The 26,022-nt window shown below is 39.8% G+C and overlaps 1 protein-coding gene across 6 annotated transcripts in view; it reads right to left on the bottom strand.

Annotated features, from left to right (window-relative positions):
* Positions 1–26,022, bottom strand: part of OPHN1 (oligophrenin 1) — a 261,539-nt gene that overhangs the window by 20,113 nt on the left and 215,404 nt on the right. For all 6 annotated transcript variants that reach the window (XM_036016669.1, XM_028522526.2, XM_036016668.1 and 3 more), the window contains exons 20-21: positions 14,355–14,502; positions 4,725–5,048 (exon numbers count right to left, since the gene is read on the bottom strand). In XM_036016669.1, coding sequence (XP_035872562.1) covers positions 4,725–5,048; positions 14,355–14,502 — 472 coding nt within the window. The remainder of the gene's footprint in view (positions 1–4,724; positions 5,049–14,354; positions 14,503–26,022) is intronic.

The following is a 26,022-nucleotide window of genomic DNA, read 5'->3' as shown; positions in this document are numbered from 1 at the left end:
AAATATAAAACGTGACACCATTAAAGTCCTAGAAGAGAACGTAGGTAGGAAAATCTCAGATATTTCACACAGAAACTTTTTCACTGACTTGTCTCCTAGAGCAAGGGACATGAAGGAAAGAATAAACAAATGGGACCTCATCAAAATTAAAAGCTTTTGCACAGCTAAGGAAAACAATATCAAAATAAAAAGAGAACCAACTGTATGGGAAAACATATTTGCCAATGATACCTCAGACAAGGGTTTAATCTCCAAAATATATAAAGAACTTACATGACTCTACTCTAAGAAGACAAGTAACCCAATTAAAAAATGGCCAAAGGACTTGAACAGACACTTACTTCTCCAAGGAGGACATACAGAAAACCCAAAGACACATGAAGCGATGCTCAATATCGCTAGCCATCAGAGAGATGCAGATTAAAACCACAATGAGATACCACTTCACACCAGTCAGAATGGCCATCATAAACAAAGCAACAAACAACAAGTGTTGGAGAGGATGTGGAGAAAGGGGGTCCCTAGTGCACTGTTGGTGGGACTGCAGACTGGTATAACCACTATGGAAAGCAGTTTGGAACTTCCTCAGAAAACTAAAAATGGATCTGCCTTTTGACCCAGCAATTCCATTGCTGGGACTCTATCCTAAGAACACTAAAACACCAATACAAAAGAACCTTTGCACCCCGATGTTCATAGCAGCACAATTTACAATTGCTAGGTGCTGGAAGCAACCTAGATGCCCATCAGTAAATGAATGGATCAAAAAACTATGGTACATTTACACAATGGAATTCTATGCAGCAGAAAGAAAGAAGGAGCTCCTACCCTTTGCAACAGCATGGATGGAGCTGGAAGGCATTATGCTAAGTGAAACAAGCCAGGCAGTGAAAGACAAATACCACATGATATCACCTTTAACAGGAATCTAAACAACAAAACAAAACAAACAAAAAAAAAAACTAGCAAAATATAACCAAAGACACTGAAATAGGGGATAGTCTGACAGTGGCCAGAGGGGAGAGAAGAGGGAATTTCAGGGGGGAATGGGTAGGGATTACAGGAACAAATTTGGAGGACACATGGACAAAAACTAGGGGTGGGGGGGTAATGGGGGGAAGGGGGGAGGGTTGGCTGGAGGGGCTGGAACGGGAGTAGGGGGGAGAAAACTGTACTTGAACAATGATTAAAATAAAAATAAATAAATAAAAATAAATAAAAATAGAACTGTGGTACCCAAGGAGTCTAGGTTCCAGCCCCATGAGCACATCTTACTACTTGGTTGGCTAGGCAATTTATTTCACTTTGCCAAGCCTCAGTTTCTCCATGTATGAGATAGGGAGAATAAAACCTATCTCATAGGCCTATCATAATGATTAGATAGATACAACAGAAGAAGAGAAAGTCTGTGGTCCCATGTCTGGAATAAAAAAGAGCCCTTGACAAAGTTACATCAGCAAACAATACTTATCTTATTATAAAGTTGACTTCCACGGAACAAAGCAAACTAACGTGCACCTTGCTGTTGCTATTTTTAATTGCTATGAACAAATATGGAGACTATCAAGTCCACTCGAATGTTGAATCAATACAAGGGGCAAAGGTAGAGGACTGGCATAGTTGGATTACTAAAGCAATGGGGTCTATGCAGTGACCCTCAGGATGACAAGTAAAGCTCTGAACACAGGTGAAAAGGAGTGACAACTGCAAGGTGTAGAGTAGGTCAGCTGGGGTGACAGCTCCCTTCCTCTGACACTGCCATTCAAGCTGCTGACTAGCACCTGGGACTGACAACTACCACTTACAGCTTGGAGTCAGCTTTTTACAGCTTCGGCCTGATTGATATCTGCTCTCATGCCTATAATCTATCATCGGAGGTGCAGCCAAAATGGGAGAATGGGGAGAATAGGAGGTGGGAGCGGGCAAGGTTCAAAAAGGCAACAGCGGAGGTTTGATTAATTTCCCATCAAGGCCAGACTTACCATCTCAGTCATGCTTTCTGTGACCAAGGCTGGAGGTATGGCACTTCAAAAAAAGCTGCGTCACAGCAGCCTGTTGCTAACTTATTTGAGGCAAAAAGCAAAGCCAGGCGATGCTGTGGCAGAAATTTCTATACTCTGGCTGACGCTGAAGTTACTGTAAGATCAGTACTTATAGTAACTGAAACCATTAGATCAGAGCAGAAGCTACCAGCCATGTGGAGGAAGGGGATGAAGGGAACGCCGCAGGGATTTAGCTTTGCCACAGAAGTTGGTTTCAGTGGAACTGATAGGGAGGGCTAAGTTACTGCGTGTGCTGAGTTCACAGGATCTGGCTGACTGACCTTAAGGCTTGGCGACAGGCAAGACAAACTTTACTGTGATGAACATAAGCTAAGTTACACAAACTCTCTACCAGATTGATGTGAAGGTCAATATAGGACATAAATTGAAGCAGATGTCTACATAGAAGTCTGGCCTTACTTGGCTACTTCCCAGAAGAGGCAAATCTTATAGAGCGAAAGGGCAGGGGCAGGGAATTAATAGCACATTTTGAATATTGATTTATGTCAGATATTTTTTTTGTTATTCATTTTTAACCGTAGCAATAATTCTGAGCAGTGAGCTGTTTCTCCCATTTATAGGCATGGAAACCAAGGTGCAAAGAGGTTAAATAGCTTAACTATAACCATACAGATGCATCAGCGGATTGAGCCAGAGAAGAAATGCAGAGTAAGTTAAACATCGGGAAAATCTTAAGGGACCCCCAGTGAAGAGCTTTCAGTGAATTGTGCCCTGTTATACGTAACAGCCTATGGAAGAAAACGCTTCTCAGAAACATTCTCTGGCCTCAAAAGCAGAAGAGTCATGCTTTACTTGAACAACTGGCTTGTTGTTGTTACCTTTAAAACTTGGACTTAGATAACCATTGTGTTTTTTCCCTCTTTTTGTTTTCTCTAGAATGTTTGGAGCCAAATGTTCCAGCAAGCGGGTAAGGCTTCACGGGAAACATTTTGAGTATGAACTCCATTCTTTCCATCTTCCTGCTATTATACCATCTCTCCCTCTTGGCCTCAACTTGTCTTACCTATACTCTAGAATCTAAAGCAGAGGTCAGTAAACTTTTTCTGTCAAGTATCAGATAGTTAACACTTTAGGCTTTGAAGGCTCCAAAGTCTGCATTGCCAGTGCTCAGTTCTGCTATTGTAGTGTGAAAGCAGCTGCAGGCAATATGTAAATGAAGGGGCCTGTGTCCTTGCACATGGAAATGGGAATTTCATATACTTCTCTTGTTATGACGTTATTTTTCTCTTGAGTTTTTTCAACCATTTAAGGCCACGGTTTAGCTAAATCCTGATAAAAGTCTCAAGCAGGCAGGGACCTTGTCTGTCTTACTCTGACATCCTCAACACAGAGATCGGGGCCAGGCACACAGGAAGTACTCAATACATATGTGTTTATTGAGTAAATTGCTCTTACTGTTTTAAGTTCTTATATTTTTCTACATTATGAAATACCTTAAACCCTTTTTGGAACAAGACAGGATATAAAACATAAGGCATGTTTTTACAAGTTTATCTAGCTAGCAAGTAAAAGAATCAGGGCTTGGATCTAAGCCTCTGAGATATCAAAGTCCACATTTCTTTCCATTATACCATACTATCTTCAGACACGTATACTCCCCCCCCAAATTCCCTACCTCCCTACATGAGTCTCTGCGTGTAATAGCTGATTACATTTGCAGAACCAGCCACATCTTGAATTTGTAATTTTAAAAGTTCAGAGTTTTGCAGAGTTTGTGTCCCTGTGTCCCTATTTCTATGAAACTGGAGAGTGAGACGAAGAAAACAACAGTTCACAGATTCAAAGCTTCTCATATATAAAGCTCAAGTGGTAGTTGTACCTGATCGGGAAAAAACAAAACAAAACCATAGGCTTCGGTGCCTACCAGGCTTGGTGAGATTTGGTACACAGCTCTGCCAGTTAGTAGCATCTGGCAAGTCACTTACCATTAGCAGCCTCAGATTTCTAGTAGAAATAAAAAACAACAAGCCCTGGCTGGTGTAGCTCAGTGGATTGAACGCGGGCTGGGAACCAAAGTGTCCCAGGTTCGATTCCCAGCCAGGGTACATGCCTGGGTTGCAGGCCATAACCCCCAGCAACCTCACATTGATGTTTCTCTCCCTCTCCCTCTCCCTCTCTCTCTCTCTCTCTCTCTCTCTCTCTCTCTCTCTCTCTCTCTCTCTCTCTCTCTCTCTCTCTCTCTCTCTCTCTCTCTCCCTCCCTTCCCTCTCTAAAAATAAATAAATAAATAAATAAACAACAATAATACATTCTTCACGGTAAGGTTCTGAGGATCAAACATAGCGTTCCAGTACCTAGTACAATGCCAGGCACATAGAAGATGTTTAATACATGACAAGAGCAGCAATAATAATCTTAATAAATAACAACTATTATTAATTTACTCCAAAACTAATGACTGCCCACTATGTGACAGTTAGGCATTGTTCTGAGCACTTAGAATACAGAGGTAAGTAAAACAGGCTAAATATCCCTGTCCTCCTGGAGCTTACATTCTGGTAATCATTGTGAATGGTTTTTATGTTCCTTTACTACCATTCCAATATTAGTGCTAGTAAAATGGAACAGATTTCTACTTAAATATCTCCCATTTTAGAAAGATCTCAAAGTGCAAAGTGGTTATGTTCAGTTCTGGTTCCCGTGGGATTTGTAGGCACTTACCCTCCTTGGGATAAGGCTGTGGCCGAGGAGCTGGTCTCTTTATGTGGAAAGAGGGGGCTTTTGTGGGCCCAGAGCCCGGCACAGGTCCATTGGTGGCCTTCGGCATGGCCTTGGTCCCTCCATCCTGCAGCCTAAACACCAACTTCCCGACGTCCACCTCAGGGCAGGAATCCAATTTGCCGTCTGAAACAAGCCTGCTTGGCGACTTCCTCCCAGGATCAGCTTCCCCACTCTTCTGAATAGGCAGGTTGGGATACTGTGGCAGTTTGGGGGGTTCTATACTGTTGGCGATAGTACCATTGGGTGTTTGATGTGGGATTTCACCTAGGAAAAGTTGATGCAAAGAGGGAAGATTAATGATAACCTTTATCATGTTTTTGTTTTATACATGCATATGTGGTATTGAAAAATTGTACATATTGGGTGGATAAAATCAACAATATTCCACAAAATCAGTCTGTTCATACCCCAGTTCACATGGGGGTCACAAGTCACATCAAATAGGGAATTCAATTCAAGATCCAAGTATGATTTTCACCACAATACACCAAGATGCCTTTTTAAAAAGGTACATGTAATTGAAAAGGAAGTTAAGAGTCCCTAATCAACTATATATTCTATTAACTTTTTAAAAAAGACATCGATTACTCCTTAACTATTTATATTGCCTTGAAAAGTAATTTGTAAAGATCTCTCAAATTTCAGGTTAATAAACTTGACAGAATTTAACTTCCTTCCTCATCCTCATTAAAAAAAAAATACCCAACTAGCCATTTTATGTTCTTGTAGCTTTTGTTGTCTACAATTCCCTGTGACAATAGCACACGCTTCTGTTGTTCTGAGTTTTACTTACTTAAACATTTCAGACTGTAATGAGAGCCAGAGATACTCTCCCTAAAAAAATTAGCCTACAGAAGTACCTTCAAAATTTTTAAAACTAATTTTCAAAACAATATAGTACCCAGAAACTCTTCTTGATTCCCTGGTTGAGAACTCATTCTATAAGGAGACTGTCGCCTTCCTTAGTAACAGAAAACCTGGGTCAGAATATAGTGGTTAAGAACACAAGTTCTAGTCCCTTAAATGAGACCCAGGAGACACGTCAACCAATTGTAATACCTGGATCTTATTTAGATCCTGGTTTTTAAAAACAGGAAATATGAGAAAATGAGAATTTGAATCCTAATTAGATAGGCAGTGATCTTAAGGGATTACTGTTGTTATTGTTGTTTTTTCCTTTTCTTTTAGGTACAGTGATGGCATTGTGATTTTGGTTAACAAGGGTGTCAATCATTTAGAGCTACACACTGAAACATTTGTGGATGGAGTGGCACGAGGAATGGGTTGGAGCAGCAGGTAGGGTGTAGATGGAACGCGACCAGACGGAGGGTGCTAAATGTCAATGCTGGGTAATAGGTACATGGGGAGAATGCTATCGTTTCTGTTTTTCAACTTATGTTTATGCTTGAAACTCTGCATCACAAAATGTTCAAAGAAATGCAGGCTCTGAAGCTAGGTGCCCAGGTCTGATTCTTAGTGCTGCGTCTTACCGACTCTGGTATCTTGGCAAAGTTCATAATCTCTCTGTACATCAGATTTTCTCCACAGTGACATGGGAATAACAGTACCTACCTCTCAAGGTTGTGGCGAGGATTACAAGAGATGGTACACTTATTTCAGAAGCTGATACGTAATAAACACTCAGTAATTGTTAGGTACTATTTATACTCTCATGCTCCAAGTGGGCAGTGAGGCAAAAGTTTCCATGTGGGAATGAAGGGCTAAGTCTTGCTACAAAGATTCCCCCCACCCGCCCCAAAGAGACTTCTTCTCCTCGGGAACCTCTCCCCAATCACTGCTGCCATCAGCACAGGGGTCAGGGCCAAGAGGAGTTCCACCACACTTCCCCTGCTCTGGCCCCAGGGTAGATATACCACCCTGACTGTCTTAATCCTAACACAAATGCTACAACACTAGAGCAACCAAACAAGAAAATTACCAAAGGCTCACAAATATTAGCAGGGACATAAACACAGGAGTGCTGTGTAACTAGGTCACGTGCTTCCAGGACATGCCTTGTGGTGAGCGCCACCTTTAAACCTCCAGCACCCAGGAATGCCTACAAGCACATTCACCCTCAAACCAAGGAAGTGATCGGTGACAGGAATTCCTTCTCCCATATGCTCTGGGCCCAACACCTCAGTTACATGTTTCCATCTGCATACTTCCGGATCCAGGTGGAGAATCCCTAGAAAGTTCCATCCCTGCTCTCTTTGAGGGGCTACAACAAGGACTGGCCATGCCCTACAGGTCCTGACAGAATCATCATCATCTTAATACAGTGTAGGAGTACAGTCCCACCCAGCTGTTCACCTACAGTGTCAGAGATGTCACTACTTCCACATGGGAAAGGATCTTTTCCTAGCTCACAGAAAAAGGGAATGGAAAGACAGCAGCAACGGGGACTCTGGAATTAGGCCCTTAGGCTCAGGGTAACCATTTCCAGTTTTTGAGTTATGTTGATTATTAACGATAAAGTGGTGATGATAATTATACTGACAGTGATAATTATGGTAATGATAACAAATACCATTATTTGAGCACTTTCTCTGTGCCAGGCCGTGGTCTAAATACTATACATGGATTATCTCATGTAATCTTCAAAACTAGTCTATAAAGTAGTAAGTAAACTCTTATTAGTGTCCCTTTACAGATAAGGAATCTAGGGCACTAAGAGGCTCAATGTTACAAAACCAGTGTGTCAGACCTCGTTTTCAAAGCTTGAAGTCTGTTTCCAGAGTCCACACTCTTTCTGAAGAGAGAGCTCATCGCTCCTTCAAATAATGAGAGCTCAGTATCATCGCTTTTTCCTAAACAGACATCTGTTTCCAAAGGAAAACACACAGAGCAGCTTCAGAAACTGCCGAGAACAGGGAATAAATCCTTATCAAGCAGGGAGGCCTCACTAGGCAAGTCGCCAAGTGGGGGCCTCTCTTCTATGTGTGGGTAAGTGGTGGGGAGGAACTTTTAGAGGCTGCACACTAGTCCAGCAAGAGAGATAAATCAACTATTATCACACAAGTAGAATCATGAAAATAAGTGCTATGAGGAGGACAGTACTAATTCTGCCTGATGGGCTGTAGAAGATCTTGTAAAATAGGTCACATCTGAGCTGGCAGTTCCAGGATTACAATAGGTGGACAAAAGGGAGAAGGAGATTTCAGACACGGAACAACTTGGAGGGGTGAAAGATCATGGTCTAAGTAAATGTAAAATAAAAACAAAAAGCTTAGTGTGGCATGATCATAGAAACCACTTTTTTTTAAGATTTTATTTTTATTTATTTTTTAGAGAGGGAAGGGAGGGAGAAAGAGAGAGAGAAAGAAACATCAATGTGCGGTTCCTGGGGGCCATGGTCTGCAACCCAGGCATGTGCCCTGATTGGGAATCGAACCTGCGACACTTTGGTTCGCAGCCTGCACTAGAAACCACTTTTATATGAAAAGTGTTGGTAGCTGGAGATGAGGTTTATCAGGGGAGTTGCGGGCTATATTTTGAAGGGCATAAATGTTATGTTCAGGAATATGAACTTTATCATTGGAGTGCAGAGGACCCTAAGTTTTTTGCATGGAAATGGCATTATTACATGTGTTTTTAGAGTATCTTTTTAAATTCATTATGAAAAGTAGAGTGGATTAGAGAAATCAGAGGTAGGAAGACCAGATAGGGGACTGCTGATGAGAAGGATCTAAAATGGGGCAGCAGCAACAGCAAAAAGAGACAGATTCAAGACATGTTAAGTGGGTGGGCAGACAGAGCTTGTATGTGCAGATATGAAGAACTCCATGATGCTGGTGGAAGCACTGACTAAAATGCTATTGTATATACAATTGGGACAAAAAATTTAGGGGAAAAATAATGAACGGCTACTGGTAAAGAGCCATGGTGAGTGCAGGTGAGTAGACGAATTGGTTCCTTCTAAGAATAGTGTTCAGGTAGGTTACAGGGAGTACAATATTATAGTACACAAAGGAGCTCTAGAATCAGATGAATACAAACTGTTACTCCATCATTTAGTAGCTATGGGAATTGGGCAAACTACTCAACTTCTCTAAGCCTCTGATGCCTTCACTATAAAATGGATCTCAATATACCTACCTCACATGGGAAGTGATGAAGACTGAGTGAGTACAGATTCATACCCACTTAGGATTTCTATAATTCAAAGGATAATAAGTCATGGAAACAACATAAGAGTCTACTGACAGATGAATGGGTCAAGAAAATTGGCTATTTAAGCCTCAAAAAGAATGATGTCCTATAATTTGGAACAATATGGAAGAAATTATGCTAAGTGAAATAAGCCAGACATAAAAAGAAAAAATGACAACAACATGAGCTCATTTATATGTAGAGTCTAAAATGTTGAATGCATAGAAGAAGGGAGAGGAATGGTAATTACCAGGGGATAGGAGGGGTTTGGGGAACAGGGAGATGTTGCTCAAAGGACACAAAGTGGCAGTTATGGAGAATGAGTAAGTCTGGATATGTAATATACAGCATGATGACTATTGTTAATAACATGCTTTGAACAGTAGAAATTTGCCAATCAAACAGATTTGGGCTGTTTTGGGGTATTAAAAAGTAGTATCTATGCCCTAGCTGGTATGGTTCAGTGGATTGAGTGCCAGCCTGCAAAGCAAAGGGTCACTGGTTCAATTCCCAGTCAGGACGCATGCCTGGGTTGCCAGCCAGGTCCCAAGTAGGGGGCCATGTGAAAGGCAACCACACACTGATGTTCCTTCTCTCTCCCTTCCCCTCTATTAAAATTAAATAAAATAGACTTCATCATGGTCTGGGGTATAAAGACAGCTTTTGCTAACAGGAATTGCTGATGGATTAGATGTAAGGTAAAAGGGAAAGAAAGTAATCAAGGAAGATTCCAAAGTTCTTGACCTTAGCAACTGGGTGACTTAACAATTGGATGGGGGAGACTAGAGTAAGAGTAAGTTGAGGAAAACTATGGAATCAACAATTGTGTTTTTGTATTTTTTATTTTAATATTTTTATTTTATTGAATTTATTGGGGTGACATTGGCTAATGAAACCATACAGGTTTCAAGTGTACACTCAATTATAATTATATATCATCTGCACACCCCATTGTGCTTTCACCAAAGTCAAGTCTCCCTCATGTCCATTTACCCCCCCTGCTAGCTTCCACCTCCCCACCCCCTTTCCCTCTGGCTATCACCACACTTCTCTGTGTCTATGTATCATATATATATATATGGCTTAATCCCTTCACCATTTTCACCCAGCCCCCCACCTTCCTCCCCTCTGAGAGCTGTCAGTCTGTTCTATGTATCTATGCTTCTGTTTCTATTTTGTTTGTTCATTTATTTTGTTGACTAGATTCCACATATAAATGAGATCATACAGCATTTATCATTTTATTTTATATTTTAGTCTCTGAAAAATTTTATTGATTGATTTGAGAGAAAGATATTGATTTTTTGTTCAACTTATTTATGCATTCATTGGTTGTTTCTTGTATGTGCCCTGACCGGGGATCGAACTCACAACCTTGGCGTATCATGATGACATTCTAACCAACTGAGCTACCCAGCACAGGCTGGCATTTGTCCTTTTAAATGTCCTAACTCATGGAGATTCCCATGAGTTATCCAAGGATAACTACTGGACAGGGATTTGAGATAGAAATAGAGGGGCAATAACAGTCCAAGATACATAAATTTGAAAATAATCCTCAAATTTAAGATACTTTAAAGTTGTGAAATTGAATGAGGTCATACAGGAAACAAACAGAGAAGTGGACTTGCAAAAAAATCTGGGACCTTCCAACATGTAGGAGTTGGAAAAAGAACGAAAGCTAGAAGAGCAGACTAAGACAGATATGTCCAGTGAGGTCAAAGGAGTGTTTGGTGTCCTGAAAGCCAAGTAAATAAAATGTTTCAAGAAGAAAGAGTTAATCAACTGTGGCAAATGCTGTGCACAAACTGAGTATGGTGAGAACAGGGGAATGGCTGGCCATTTGGTTTGGCCACATGGAGATTGCTGGTAACCCTGACAAAAATGGTCTCAGTAGAGTGGTAGGGAGGGATGCAGAATGAGTGCAGTCTGCATACTAAGCAATTATTCCATTGAATGGCATTTATTATTTTCACATATATCTCTCTTCATTTAGTCTATAAACTCCTTGAGCACAGAGACTGTGTCTTACTTCTACATAGCACTGTACCTGACAGAGAGTAGTTATTGAATCCATGCGAGCTGATTTTCTTCCCAAATTTACTGATATAATTGACAAATAAAAGTTGTATATATTGGGTTGGCCAAAAAGCTTGTGTAAAAGACAGGACACATTTTTCATTTTCACCAATAACTTTATTGGTTATTTTCAGTATGTCTGCTATCTCCTGCATGGTAGAATGTTGCTTGTTCTCAATGAATGTCTCTATTTGATCGCTGTCAACTTCAATGGGTCTACCCAACTGTGGAGCATCATCCAGTGAGAGATCTCCAGCACAAAACTTTGCAAACCACTTTTGTTTTTGCAAACCACTTTTGACACATTCCATCAGTCATAGAACCTTCTCCATACACTGCACAAATCTTTTTTTGCATTTCAGTTGCATTTTTACCTTTCTTGAAATAATAAAGCAAAATATGCTGAAACATTGCTTATTTTCCTCCATCTTCAATATTAAAATGGCTGCACAAAAATTCACCGATTTTGATAAGTTTTCTTAAATATGACAGCTGTCACAATATAATCTAACAAAATTGTTTCAAACAAAGTTAAGGACAACTAAGCACTACTAGAGCCATCGTACAGAAAAAAACAAACTCTTTGACCAACCCAATATTTAAGGTATATAATGTGATGTTTTGATATATGGATATGTTGTGAAATGATTACCACAATCAAACTAATTAACATCCATCACCTCACATAGCTACTGAGTTTTTTATGTGATGAAAATATTTATCTAACCTCTTCACAAACTTCAAGCACACAAACAGTATTATTAACCATAGTCACTACGGTATGCCTTAGCTCTCCAGAACTTATTCAGTCTGCGTACTTAAATTTTTTAGCATTTCATCCGTACCTTCTCATTCCCCATCTCCCAATTCCCTGGCAACCACTACTTTATTCTATGCTTCTATGATGTGGACTTTTCTCGATTCCACATGTAAGTGAGATCATGCAATATTATTGGTCTTTCTGTCCTTGGCTTATCTCATTTAGCATAAATTTTTCCAGGTTCACCCTTGTCACAAGTAACAGGATTTCCATCTTTTTAATGAGTAAATAGTATTCAATTGTGTCTGTGTATCTCCCATATCTTCTTTATCCACTCATCCATCAATGGACACTAGGTTATTTCCATGTTTTCATTATTGTGAACAATGCTGCAATTAACATCAAAGTGCAGTTATCTATTTGAGATACTGATTTCATTTCCTTTGGACATATACCCAAGTGGAATTGCTAGGACATATGGTACTCTTATTTTTAATTTTTTGAAGAAACCTCCATACTATTTCCATAATGGCTATATGAATTTACATTCCTACCAACAGTAGATAAGGGTTTCCTTTTCTTTATGTCCTCACCAACACTTACATTTTGTCTTTTTGGTAACAGCCATCCTAACAAGTGTGAGGTGAGATCTCATTGTGCATTTGACTTGAACTTCCTCGATGATTAGTGAGGTTGAGCTTTTCTATATACCTGTTGGCTATTTACATGTCTTCTTTTGAGAAATGACCTATTCAGATCCTTTGATCTTTTAAAATTTGAGTTATTTCTTCTTTGTTATTGAGTTGCATGAGCTCCTTATATATTTTGGATATCCTACCCTTATCCAATAATATTGTATACAAATATCTTCTATCTGTAGATTGTCTCTTTATTCTGTTAACTGTTTCCTTTGCTATGCAGAAGCTTTTTAGTTTGAAGCAATCACATTTCTCTATTTTCCTTTTGTTGTCTATGCTTTTGGTATCATACACAAAAATATAACTGCCCAGACCAATTTCAAGGAGCTTTCCCCCTATTTTTATCTTCTAGTAATTTTACAGTTATAGGCCTTACATTTAAGTTTTTAATGCATTTTTAAGTTGATTTTTGTATATGGTATGAGATAATGGTCCAATTTCTTTCTATTACATGTGGATATTCAGTCTTCCCAACACCATGTACTGAAGGGACTATACTTTTCCCATTCTGTATTTAAACTTTGTTGAAGACCAATTGACCATAAATGTGTGGGTTTATTTTTGGGTTCATTATTCTCGTTCACTGGTCTAAATGTCTATTTTTTTTTTCTTAGCCATTTGAGTTTTTTTCATCACCATTTATCCCCCACTACACACTCTTCCATGCCAGTATGATACTGTTTGGATTACTATATCTTTGTACTATATTTTGATCTCAGAATGTGTGATGCCTCCAACTTTGTTCCTCTTTCTCAAGATTGCTTTGGCTATTTGGGGTCTTTCTACTCAGTCATTTGAATGCAATGGTGTCTACTGCCCCCACTGACTAGTACAGTGAAGTCATCATTGTTCACGCATGCGTATTCCAGTCCACTCTCCTTGGCTGCCAGGCTACATCGATGTCACACAAACCGTTCGTGTTATATTAACAATGGCTGGACATTTTCTGGACAGACCTCGTATATGTGTGTCAGGTTAAATTGGTTTTATATTGTTAAAGTGAGCTGTTTCCTTATGGATTTTCTGTGTGGATGACCTATGCATCGCTGAAACTGGGGTTGGTACTGAAGTCTACCACTATTATTTTATTACTGCCTATTTGTCCATTCATTTCTGTTACTACAATGTTTTCTTTACATGCTTAGGTGAGCTCAGAAGTTGGGGGAGGAGTGACATGAGTAGTGTAAAAATGTCTTGCTGGTCAGGGCACATGCCTGGGTTGAGGGTTCAATCCCAGGTTAGGGCATGTACAGAAGGCAATCAGTTGATGTTTCTCTATCACAATGATGTTTCTCTTCCTTTGTCCCCCTCCCTTCCCCCTCTCTAAAATAAAAAAATAACTTTAAAGAATTAAAAAGTATGTTCTTCCTACCATATACAATGAACCTTTTCTTATTTTTGTGCTCCACCTCGATGCTATAATCTCTCAGCCGGCTACTATAGCTTTCATGAAGATATTTTGATGCATGGGTGGTTGTTCAAATTGTTGTTACTGGGAAAGGATGTGCTCTGGAAACTACTATTCAGCCATGTTTGCTGACATCACTCCTCCATGTTATCTGCATTTGAAATTAAAATCTAGAACATTCAGAAAGTACATTGCTCACCCATTTCAATGTACTGAGGCACAGATCTAAGAACATCTTGGACCCTCCACTGGCCCCCTAAGGGACCATGGTAACTGGCTGTGCAGGTTTATCCTCGTCATATCCACTGCCAATGGACTAATTTGCTCCCTTGGCACAAATTTTTAAAACCTTGCTTTGTGTGGCCCAGGAGACATGAAAAGTCTACCCTTGCATGGAGAAAAATGGCCATATCTCTACTTCTGCCCTCTTTGTGTCTAATTACTGTTTTCTTAAGGTGAATTGTAGTACTGACCTTCACTTCCATCCAGGGGAGGAGTATAGAAAATTGTCCTTTCCCGCAGCAAGCGCTTTGAAATCGTGATTGGTTTGTGCCTTCTTGCTGTCACTCGAGGTGGAGGCACTGGGGGTGCAGCACTCTCCTCAGGCGGACCTGAATAGATCTGTAAAGGGGGAATATTTCCAGGAAACAATTAGAAAGGTCAAGTTTTTGCCTCCCTAATGCTAAAGACACTCACCAGGATTACATCTATAGTCTGCCACCGTAATTCTAAAATGAGTCAAGGAATTGGGGGGATTGTCTTAATCACTCTAGCTACTAGGCTAGTATATAAGAGTATCCCTCCACGTTAGAAGTACTGTACCTGGCATTTCTCAGTGGAGGAAATAATACAGACAAAAACTCCAACATCAGTACTGGATCTTCTACTTACTGCCTCAGAAACCTCAGCAAAGTCACCTTCCATCTCTGGCAACTGAATTTATGGTTATCTTTGCCATAGGTTAGTCTGCACCTTAATTAATCCACTTCTCTTTAACTTTCAGGACTCAACTCATGATCCTCTGTATGAAGCATGTTCTGACTCTCAAGACAGAGATATGTTTCCCCTTCCACATGCCCCCACAGCATCTGATGTACATCCTCATCATAGTAGTTATCACAGTGTATCCTGAGTATTAGTTGGTCCAACTTCCCTGGCAGTGTCATGAGTTTCCCAACAGGAGAGAGTTCTGTTGCATACATCTCTGGAAGGTAGGGCCCTAACAGGGCACCAGGCAAAAGGTAGCAGCTCAATGATAATTTTTAAACTGAATGGATGAACTTTGGCTGCCAGGCCCCTCAAGGCCTGTGAAATAATAGAGTCTTTTCTCACTTATTCCTTTTCCAATTGCAATTAGGAAAAGAGAGTATGACATAGACATTAAAGAGTCAGCTATGAAACTGGACCACTCTCTTATACCATATAAAAAATAAACACAAAATGGGTTAAACACTTAAATGTAAGGCCTAAAACCATAAAACTCCAAGAAGAAAACATAGGAAGTAAACTGCTTGACATCAGTTTGAGTAATATCTTTTGGGATATGTCCTCTCAAGCAAAGGAAACAAATGCACAAATAAAAGAAATATGACTTCATTAAACTAAAAAGCTTGTGCACAGTGAAGGAAACTTTAAACAAAACAAAAACACAACCTACTGAATGGGAGAATGTATGCAAATAAGGTATCTGATAAGAGGTTGATATAAAAAAATATGTAAGAAACCCATACAACTCCATAACAAAAAAGTAAACCATCCAGTTGAAAACTGGGCAGAGGACATAAAAAGACACTTCTCCAATGAAGGCATATCGATGGCCAACAAAGAAACATATGCAAAGATGCTCAATATCACTAATAATAGAAAAATACAAATCAAAACCACAGTGAGATACCACCACCTATCAGACAGAATGGCTATTATCAAAAAGTCAACAAACAAAGCCCTGGCTGGCATAGCTCAGTGGATTGAGTGCGGGCTGCGAACCAAAGTGTCGCAGGTTCAATTCCCAGTACATGCCTGGGTTTCAGGCCACGGCCCCCAGCAACTGCACATTGATGTTTCTCTCTTTCTCTCTCTTTCTCCCTCCCTTCCCTCTCTAAGGATAAATAAATAAAATCTTTAAAAAAAACAACTCTAAAAAAAAGTCAACAAACAATACGTACAGGTGAGGATATGGAGGAAAGAGAACACTTGTGCACTGTACGTGGGACTACAAACTGTTGTGACCCCTACAAAAAGCAGTATGGAGATTCCTCACAAAACTAAAAACAGAACTATTATACAACCTAGTGATTCTACTTGTGGGTACTTATCCAAAGAAAACAAAAACACTAACTTGAAAACACATATGCTATGTTCATTGCATCATTATTTACAATAGCCTAGGTATAGAAGAAACCTAGGTGTCCATCAATAGATGATTGGATAAAAAAGAAGTGGTATGTATACAACAGAATATTACATAGCAATGAAAAAGAATGAAATTGTGCCATCTGTGACAACATGGATGGATCTAGAGGGTATTATGCTAAATGAAATAAGTCACATAGAGAAAGATGATCACTGTATAGTTTTACTTACATGTAGAATCCAAAAAAAATTAAAACAAACAAACAAAGCAAAACAAAAACACTTATACAAACAGACCAAAGGAATGGTTACCAGAAGGGAGAGTGGGGGATGATGGGTGAAGAGGGGGAAAGGGTTATAGATGTGGTGATAAGTTTACATGCTGACAAATGATTACTAGAATCAGTTGAGTGATCACATTGTAAGGTATATAAATGTCAAATCACTATATTGTACACCTGAAACTAATTTAACCAATATAAGATTGTATACCAACTATTAAAAAAAGAGTCAGTTCTGAGTCAGATTCAGTTGTATTGAGGCTTTGCTACTTACTAGCTACATGATTTGGGGAGAGGTACTTATTAAACTTTATGAGCCTCAAACTTGAGGCTCACTTTGCACTTCCTAACCTTAGTTGCAAAATGAGTATAATGATACCATCTATCTCATAGGGTTGTTATGATTGAGAAAATATACATAAACAGTTTATTCTAGAATATATGAAGTGTTCAATAAATGGAAAGTATTCTATTAGCAATCCTAACAAGGATTTAAACCCATGATTCCTTAGAGGAAGAGGGAGGGAACAAGGAGATGAAGAAAGAGGGTAGAGTCCTAGCTGATGTGGCTCAGTTCATTGGGTGTCATTCTGTAACCAAAAGGTTGTGGGTTCAATTCCTGGTCAGGGCATATGTCTAGGTCGTGAGTTTGATCCCTGGTCTGGGTGCATATGAGAAGCAATCTCACAATGTTTCTCTTTCACGTGGATGTTTCTTTTTCTCCCTCCTTTCCTTCCTCTCTCTCTCTCTAAAAGCAATGGAAAAATATCTTCAGGTGAGGATAAAAATGACAAAAAAAAAAAGAACGAGGGTGGAGGAGGCTGGGAGGTTGATATTGGAGCAATAAGGGTTGAAGTGGTTTTGTGGTATGCAAATCAGGAATTGTGGACTTGATACCTGATGGCTCTTCAAGGTCTCGTCCAGGTTAAATTATTTCATTTCCCTCCTCCAGTAATACAAATTATTTATTTCTCATTAACATATATCTTTCCTCATAGTGAGGTCTTTTTCATGGAGCTGCCCAACCCCCAAGATGGGCTCACTAACTTCTAGGGTTAGTAGTGAGAGCTGCTAATGCCATCTGGAAAGGGTGCCGTCTACAGGCCCTGCCTCCTCCAAGTAGACTGAGACATGGTTTGGGAGTCTTTTAAGATCAGTTCTGCCAATGTGGCAGTAGGCGGGTCTCAGAGAAGATGCTCAAAAAGTCTAGAAACAAAGAGGAGGCACTTCATAACGTGTATCCCCTCTAAAATTAAAACATGGCCTGGATAACCCTACCGTCAACATGGATTGCAACATCTTCCCCAAAGCTGGCCTACAGATGTAAACCTTGGAGCCAAGCTTTAATGGAGAAATGTTGGCAATTACTGTGGTAGGAAGATTCCATTTATCTGTCTCTCTGTTCTGCGGGCCCTCTAAAGGCCACACTTCATATCTCTTTTAAGTGATAAGCTTTAACCTATCTGTTACTGCTATTCCCTTTGAGAAGAATAATGGAGTAAATGATCGTTCCCAGGAAAGTGTAGGTTCCATGAAATAAAGACCTCTGCTTTGTGTTCAGGTGTATCCCCTGTGCCTACAACATTGCTGGTACATAAAAAAAAATCAGTAAGAATTTATTAAATTAATGAATATCATTAGTTCTTTGGAAACAGGACTGCCAAGTACAGATATAACTCAGGAGTGGGCTTGGGAAGGAAAACCTAGGAAAATCTCCATAGTTTTTCTTAGGCAATGAGAAAAGAGAGAAGATGGGCCCATAATCTCTGAAGTTACTTTTGATAGCCCAATTTTAATGAGGAGAACACTTTTAGAGATGAAGAAGCAGTTAAGAGGAACCCAAGAAAAGAAACTCAGCCTGTTCTATTCAGTTCCCTATTGACTTCTTTCTTTAAAAGATTTTATTTACTTTATTTTTTAGAGAGGGGAAAGGAGACAGAATGAGAGGGAGAGAAACATCAATGTGTGGCTGCCTCTTGCACACCCCCTACTAAGGACCTGGCTTGCAACCCAGGCATGTGCCCTAGACTGGGAATAAAACCAACGACCTTTTGATTAGCAGGCCGGCACTCAGTCCACTAAGCCACAGCAGCCAGGGCTCAGCACTGTTTATAATAGTGAACTCCTTCGTATACAATCTCTACTATGTGTCAGTTACAGTTCTAGGTGCTTTGCATATATTAACTCGTTTAGTGATTGTTTACAAAGTCCTTTTCTCTGAACTTCCAAAGAGAATTTGGGGCTAGCACATTCCCTAAATTCCACCACAGAATAAATCCCTCTATCTACCTTTTTCATAGGATTAAAGGAGGAGAGAAATAACTGCAAACATAAATGAAACACTGAAAAAAATCATTAAAACTTGACAGAGTATAAGCCCTCACTTTCCTTCCTCTGGACACTCGAGTGGCTCTTCCACAGCTGAAGAACCAAGGAGGAATTCTTAGCTTGTGTATATACTAAGTCAATTTACTAGCAAGAAGACTAGAGAGGGGATTTGATGCCAAAGGGTGAGCTAAGAATAAAGACCATGCACTGCCCAAGGTCACTTGATAGCAAGTGGCAGGGCTGTGATACGAACTCAGATGTGCCTGACTTCAAGGTTAACACTCTTTCCACGGGATAACATAGAAAGAAACATTTTACGTTCAAACAAATAATCCCTTGGGTGAAAACAGTATCAGGCAAAACTTATTTTCCCATTGTCCCAAACTCCAGCAAAGAGGGCAGAATGATTCGGCTCTCTGCAGACTGGCTAAGAACTCGCAGGGGTTTGTCGTCTTTGATAGTGACTTCGAGAAATAGCCCAGAGGATACAGAGAACAGAATAAGGCAAGGCAGTGCTGTTTATTTTCAAAAAACATAGTTAGCACTGAGTGAATGTTAGCTGAATTGAATTTTAAAGTCCTGGTCTGAGAGAACAAAATGCCCAAGGAAAACGACTTCAACTCTGCTGAGCCTTGGCTAGCTTGCCTGGGGTTGTAGTCAGGAGTCCAACTCCTGGGAATCCTTTTTCTAAAGTTCCATGAGGACTAAAGTTGGATGACAACATCTGCTGGGCTTTGAGACACAACCAAGAGAAGTATGTCCTTCACCGGGGAAGGAGGATCATGAACTGCTTGCCTGAATTTGGTCATCTATTAACCCCCTTCCAGTTTCTTCTCTGTCGGGCCTTCAGGTATGAAAGAGAACAAATTTAACACAAGGCATTTTTCAACTGCCCAAAGCCCAGACTCATTCAAACTCTTGGAAATGTTGAACTGAGCCACTGTCCAGATTCTCCCCAGATGCAGCTTCAAGCTGCAAATATCACATTGTTCAAAAAGTACCTTGCCTTTCCATAAATCAGAGCTACAAGACTTGGCCCTGATGAATCCCAGATTTCTACCAAGTCTCCATTTGCACTCTGGCTGAGGCTGTGTTGCACTTTCTGGGGGCTGGTTGTATTAGCAAACACTGTACTCTGAACTTCATTAAAAACAAAGGTGGCAATGGGGTCAAAACAACGAGCTCTTAGCATTTGGCAGAGACCACTTTCAACATCAAGTGTGTCACCAAGTTTCCGTGCAGTATGCAAGGAACTTTGAAAATGTCATGTCTGTTGTTATCAAGAGCCAACTTTTTTTTGTGAGAAAAGTTGTCGCCTGGTCTGTCCTTGGTCTCTGCAAGTGTTTAAGGCCCTTCTAGATGTAACATTCTGGAAACCTATCTACTCTACTCGTATGTTATACTTATAGTGACATCAATGTCCAAAGAGAAGTGATTTACCCAAGGCTCCAAAGCCAGTAGTAGGTGGTAGAACTGAGACCAGAACCCAATAAATCAAATCCCCAATCTGGTGTCCTATTTCCTTAAAACACGGTACCTCCTACTCAGAACAGTTTTTTACTCCCACTGATCATACCGCATAGACCTATAACCCATACTCTGTCTGCTGAGCCACTCACTCCCCTGGGCAGCTGTGTTGGAAAGGGAATACAGTACTGACAGAGAGAAAGCATGAAGTCAGATCCCAATAAGGACACCTCCATCCATTTGGCATGGGTTATGTGGTTTCTGCCAAGAACAGCATGGCAGATTTCAAGTGAAATTTTACTTTTAGACCTGTTTGGGATGCTTTTAGGATTGGGAAGTGAAGAGTTCCTGTATTGTTAACAACCATGAATTAAAAATGACCTAAGGACTTTTAAGAAAAGCCCCTTCGACTATACAAAGACTTAATAAATACCAAGGTAAAAGGATTGGAAGAATACCATAATGAAGATAAAGTTAATCCTGTCTATACAGTCCATGGGTGGTAGCAGAGAGCACAGGAGATATTAGAATTTGGTGGGAAATGCTATGTACAAAGTACTTGGCATACTTATCTCACTGAATCCTCCCAACCAAGTGAGGAAGGTCTAATTATTAGCTCCCTTTTTAAAATGAGGCGGGAAAGGCTCAGGGAGGTAGAGTGGCTTGCTGAAGACCACCCAGCTAGCAAAGGATGGGGGTGGAATCCAACTTCAGGGTCGTTGTCTGGTTCCAAAGTTATTTTTTTCATTCTTTCCATAATAGTCTCACCTCCAAGGATATTTGGAAAGCCTACAGAGGTAGCCTTGGTATTTCAAGGTTATTTCAAGAAGTCTTAATGCCAGATAATAGCAGTGATCCAGTCATAATCCCCCAAATCTCAGAGCTTCCCCCGCTAATGCTCTTCCACTGATTTCTGGATTCTGAAATTCCCATAGGCAGTTATCACCAGACTGAGGAACCTGAGTCTGCTTCAAGTCCTGCTGCCGAAGTACACCTATCTGGCCCTCAAGCTCACTGGCCACAGTCTTTCTGAATTATCCAGACTCTGATGTTCAAATCTGAGACTCAGACCACTCAAAGGAGAATAGCAAAGGTGAAGATATATGATATGAGAAAAAGCACTGGCCATTGAAAGAAATGGACTATAGATCTTGGACATCTTTTTCAAATTCTCAAAAATCTGATCCTATATTTATTCTCTCTGTCTCTCTTTCTCTGCCTCTCTCTCTCTTTTCTCCTTCCTTGCTCAAAATATAATAAAAACAGATACTTAACTTTGATAGTCCATGACAAATTGAATCCGTCTTGGCCTCAGTTTACCTTTAAGTAAAATTAGGGATTATCTCATAAAAGTTGTGAGGATTCAATAAGATGTTAAATGTCAAAACTGTAACACAGTGCATGGCACATAGCAAGCTCTCAATAAATGCTACCTGTTACAGTTATTTCACTGTTCTTATTATTATTTCACTGCCATATGAAGAGAAGAAAAGGAAGCAGAAGGTATTTCTACCTTTTGCTGAATCTTGAGGATAATTCTAAGGGTGACGAGAGTCAAATGGGTAACTCACAGGACATGTTTCAGCTCTTTGAATGTTGGGGTGGGGTAAACCCTAGCTGCATCCTATACTTACTGCACTATCTCATCAGGCTTGGAGAGGCTTATTCATTTCAAACAGGTCTTGACCTCAATTCAAAGTTAAGAAAACTAGGTCTTTGCAAAATGTGTGAAAGATCTTCTTGATGTAGACAAAATTAAAAACTTGAAGGTGTTTTCAAAGATTCACTATGACTAATAAACACATCTGTAATTTCTCAATATTAATAATTTTCTGCTCAAAGATATTTTCTTGAAGTTACACGTTGCTCTTAACATTCACTACTTAAAGATATTTTTTTTCTGAAAATTCATTTGAAAATGTCTGCCAAATCCCCACCTAGCTACATATTAGAATCTGAAAAAGTCATCCGATTCTTTTAAATAACATACAGGCTAGTAAATGTTATTTTAAATAACCTTCAGTTTAACTTTATCATTTCATAAATGAAAGGCAATGGAGAAGATATCTGGCTTAATTAGATTTCCTGTCTCTCTCCGTGTGTGTGTGTGTGTGTGTGTGTGTGTGTGTGTGTACAGAGATATATTTTAAAATACATAAAATATAAATCTATAAAGCATAAACCTAAATTTATATGTACTCCCATTTTTAAATATCTACCTACCTATCTCTTCAAAAAGCAGTAGAGGGAAATATATATGTATTCTCTTGTTGCCCTCTAGTGGCACACCAAAATCCACATAAAACCACATTTTAGAGAGAAAGGAAGATCGGGCCACGACTAGAAAACACTGTTTCTTCTGGGTTGCTAGACTGTGTATCTGAAAAATACATAAATCACAGTTGTTCTTTAAAAGGACTCTTGTTTGCCTCTCCAAATCCATTACATGGCTATGATGTTGGGTTTTTCCTGGCCAAGGTCCCATTTGGCCATTTGGGAACATAGGCAGCATTTGAGTTCCCACAAATCCAGCTGCCTCTGGCCAATTCACAGGAAGAATTGCCCTTAACCATCTCCATGTATACCATTCAGTTCCCTCAACCCTGGCTTCTAACCATACGTCTTTAGAGATAAGGCCAAAATGCACTTTCACATACATTGGTAATAGATTTTCTAATTGCCTTAAAAACGATGAGTTATTCTCCCAGAAAACCATATTTAAGGCAGTAAAGTAAGACCCTACAGGATTATAAAGTAGCCTCCAACCCAGTGAAAGAGAAAGATTGGCAATAAGGAGAGAACTCAAGGGAGATTAGAAGAGCTAAGTCAACATTAGTGATGCAAAGACAAGTACAACTCGCTGTTGTCTGTAACATCTCACACAAAACAGCCTGTTCCCTGAGCTGCAGGCTAAACCCAACAGAGCGAGACTGAAGTCTTGGCTTTGCCACTTACCACAATTCATCCCTCTGTGTCCAAAGCCAAAAAATAGAAATAATAATATTTATCATTCCCAGAGTTAGAATAAGGACTAAATGAGATAAAAGTACACTGCCCCACTCTGGGCACATAGCCTGATTCCATGTTCCTTGAACAACAACAAAAAATCCAAATCTAAAGAGGCAGAACTGCTGGTTCCTAGCTCCAATTCAATGATCTCGGCAGTAGCAAAGGAGGAAAATGGCCAATGCTAAGTTGTGTAACTGAGAAGATGAGTTTGCAAAGGACGAGAGACAACTGGTAGACTTTAGGGCTGCTACCCGAGTTTTTTTATAAACTAGTTGGGGAGAACTACGGGGGTAGGTGGAGTTGTGGTAAAGTTCTAAAAACTAGATGAAGAGGAACAGAGTTGGAGAAATGCAAATTTGTCATCACTACTGCAGTGTAGAACAAGGGACCTCATCTGAAAGGAAGAGCCTGGACCAGAAGGTTGTCATTCTCTCTTTCCCATTCTAATATTGAAATGCATCCATAGTATTTTTTCCCTTTAAGTGAAATAATTTGCTGCTCTCAAAACTAAATTGCTAAAAACTCCTTGCAGAACTGACTTTTCCCTTTCTCTATAATTACTGATGGACCCCCCAGCTCTGCAAACTTCTGAAAACACAAGTCAATGCAAATCGCCTCTGGGTCTCACAGTAGTAGCAGGAAGCCCATGGCCCTCAGTAAGATGGGAAAGGAGAGAACCTAAGAATGATATTGTACTAGATCCTCACATCACTTACTGACCCACCAGAAAACATATCATTTAGAGAAGTTGATTTAAGTTGCTTTCCAAAAGCCTTTTGTAAAGGACTTAGAAATGGAACCCTTTAAGTGCCAATTATTGTGAAGCATTTAAATTTCATTGACAGACTCTGGATATTCTTAAAAGGGAAGCTGAAGGGAGGGGATAACAGAAACTTAAAACCAGTATGTTTAAGCCCTTTTCTATTAAAGAGCAAGTATAAATGGGAAAAACACATTACCAAAATTATAATATGCCGACTGAAAATCATATCCCATTAACTGAACGACTTGGCGGGAACATATAATCCCCGATACTTGCAGAGCAGCATCGGCTCTCATGTATACTATCTGTTTTAATCCCCACAACCATCCTATGAGGTTACACCTACAAGGTCCAGAATTTCTGGCACCTATTATTTTGCTCTTTTTTCTAAATAAACAAGTTGATGAATGTATAATAACCTGGGATTTGTTTCCTATCTCCATATATTTCATATGAATAAATTCACAAATGAGGAAAGATCCTTGGTTACCATGTCTTTGTTTGGCAAACACGGTCAGAGTACATCTCTGATATCACACAAAGGTCAAGACTTTGATTATTTAACACTTATGACGGTTGTTTATGCAAGGGCCTAACAACTTCACTCAAAAGCTGACCACCAGGTAGTAAAATTAATCTCCTGTTGGATCATGGGGATAACGGGCAACTAGTACTTTAATTGCTCTTCAAATTACCCCACAGATTATGCTTTTCATATCCTGGCCAAAGGCACAGCAGAATCATGCTTTTATGAACTCAGTAGGGAATGCGGTCATTCATTGAGAAATGGATTTTCTGGTAAAATTGAAGTTGGCATTTCCCCTAAAAATTATAACAACAAAAAACTCTATTTTGTTAGCCTCATGGTAGGAGACAAAGCATGCTGGGGTTAGTCTTGGGTCTACTTGTAAATTTATTAGAACATTTAAAATGCCATGAATCATGCAATGAGCTTCCATGGCTCTGTACCACCTGCAGGACAAAGACCAAAACTGCTCATCAAGGATGCAGGATGTATGGTCTGAGCCCCAAATGCTACGCTTGAAAGAATATCCTCTAATACAAAATCATGGCCTATATGAATGACCCTCAGCAAATCTTGCCTCAGAGTTCTTTGACCTTCTCATCACCAATGATCTGTACCTCTGTCTCAGGTACCCGTTTTCATGAATGGAACAAATATCTGGAGGTAGGATAGTACAGATCTAAGCTGTTTAGTTCCAAATTTGAGCTTCAATACTTACTCTGTGACCCTGGATAAGTCACAGCTTCTCTGTGCCTTGGATTTTCTTATGTGAAATCAGGTATACATGTCCTAAAATGTGTAAAGAGCTTCAAACAGTGTTTGACACATAGTAGGGCTTTATAATTTTTAGCTAATACTTTTTTGTCATCACGTGGAAATTTGCTTCATCTCTGATGGTCAAAATACTAGTCTCCACCTCTGATGATAACTTCCTATCCTTCTAGAAGTCCCATGCTTTTACTCTCCCTATTCCTGGTCTTCAACACTGAGACCTCTATTCCCTTGATTCTTCCACTTTTTCTCTGTCTACCAATTCCCACACTTCCTCCCCCTCTTTCTCAGTTTGGTCTAACGGGTGGATAATAAATAGCTACCAACACCCTCACCATTTTTGGCCCCTGTTCATTTCCCACAAGTCCCTAAAAACACCAACGCTGAAAGCAGCACATAATTCATCTTTTCTAGTTCCACATACTGGCTTTTGAGCAGTGTTGTGGGGTGTGAAGCCTCACCAGGGATGGTGCCACTCTAGATTTATGGTTTACATTCTCCTTTAATAACAACTGTTTAAAATGTCCTTCGTCAGCTCTCTCTCCATTCCTTTCCTACATTGTTTTAAAGCTTCTCTTACTCTCCTCATGCCTTCGGCCCTAGATCCATTTCCCTTACCCTCAGCAGATAAAAATAAGCTTAAT

Source organism: Phyllostomus discolor, chromosome X, assembly GCF_004126475.2.
Source record: "Phyllostomus discolor isolate MPI-MPIP mPhyDis1 chromosome X, mPhyDis1.pri.v3, whole genome shotgun sequence".
NCBI lineage: Eukaryota > Metazoa > Chordata > Mammalia > Chiroptera > Phyllostomidae > Phyllostomus > Phyllostomus discolor.
This window is presented reverse-complemented; position numbering and strand designations above follow the sequence as displayed.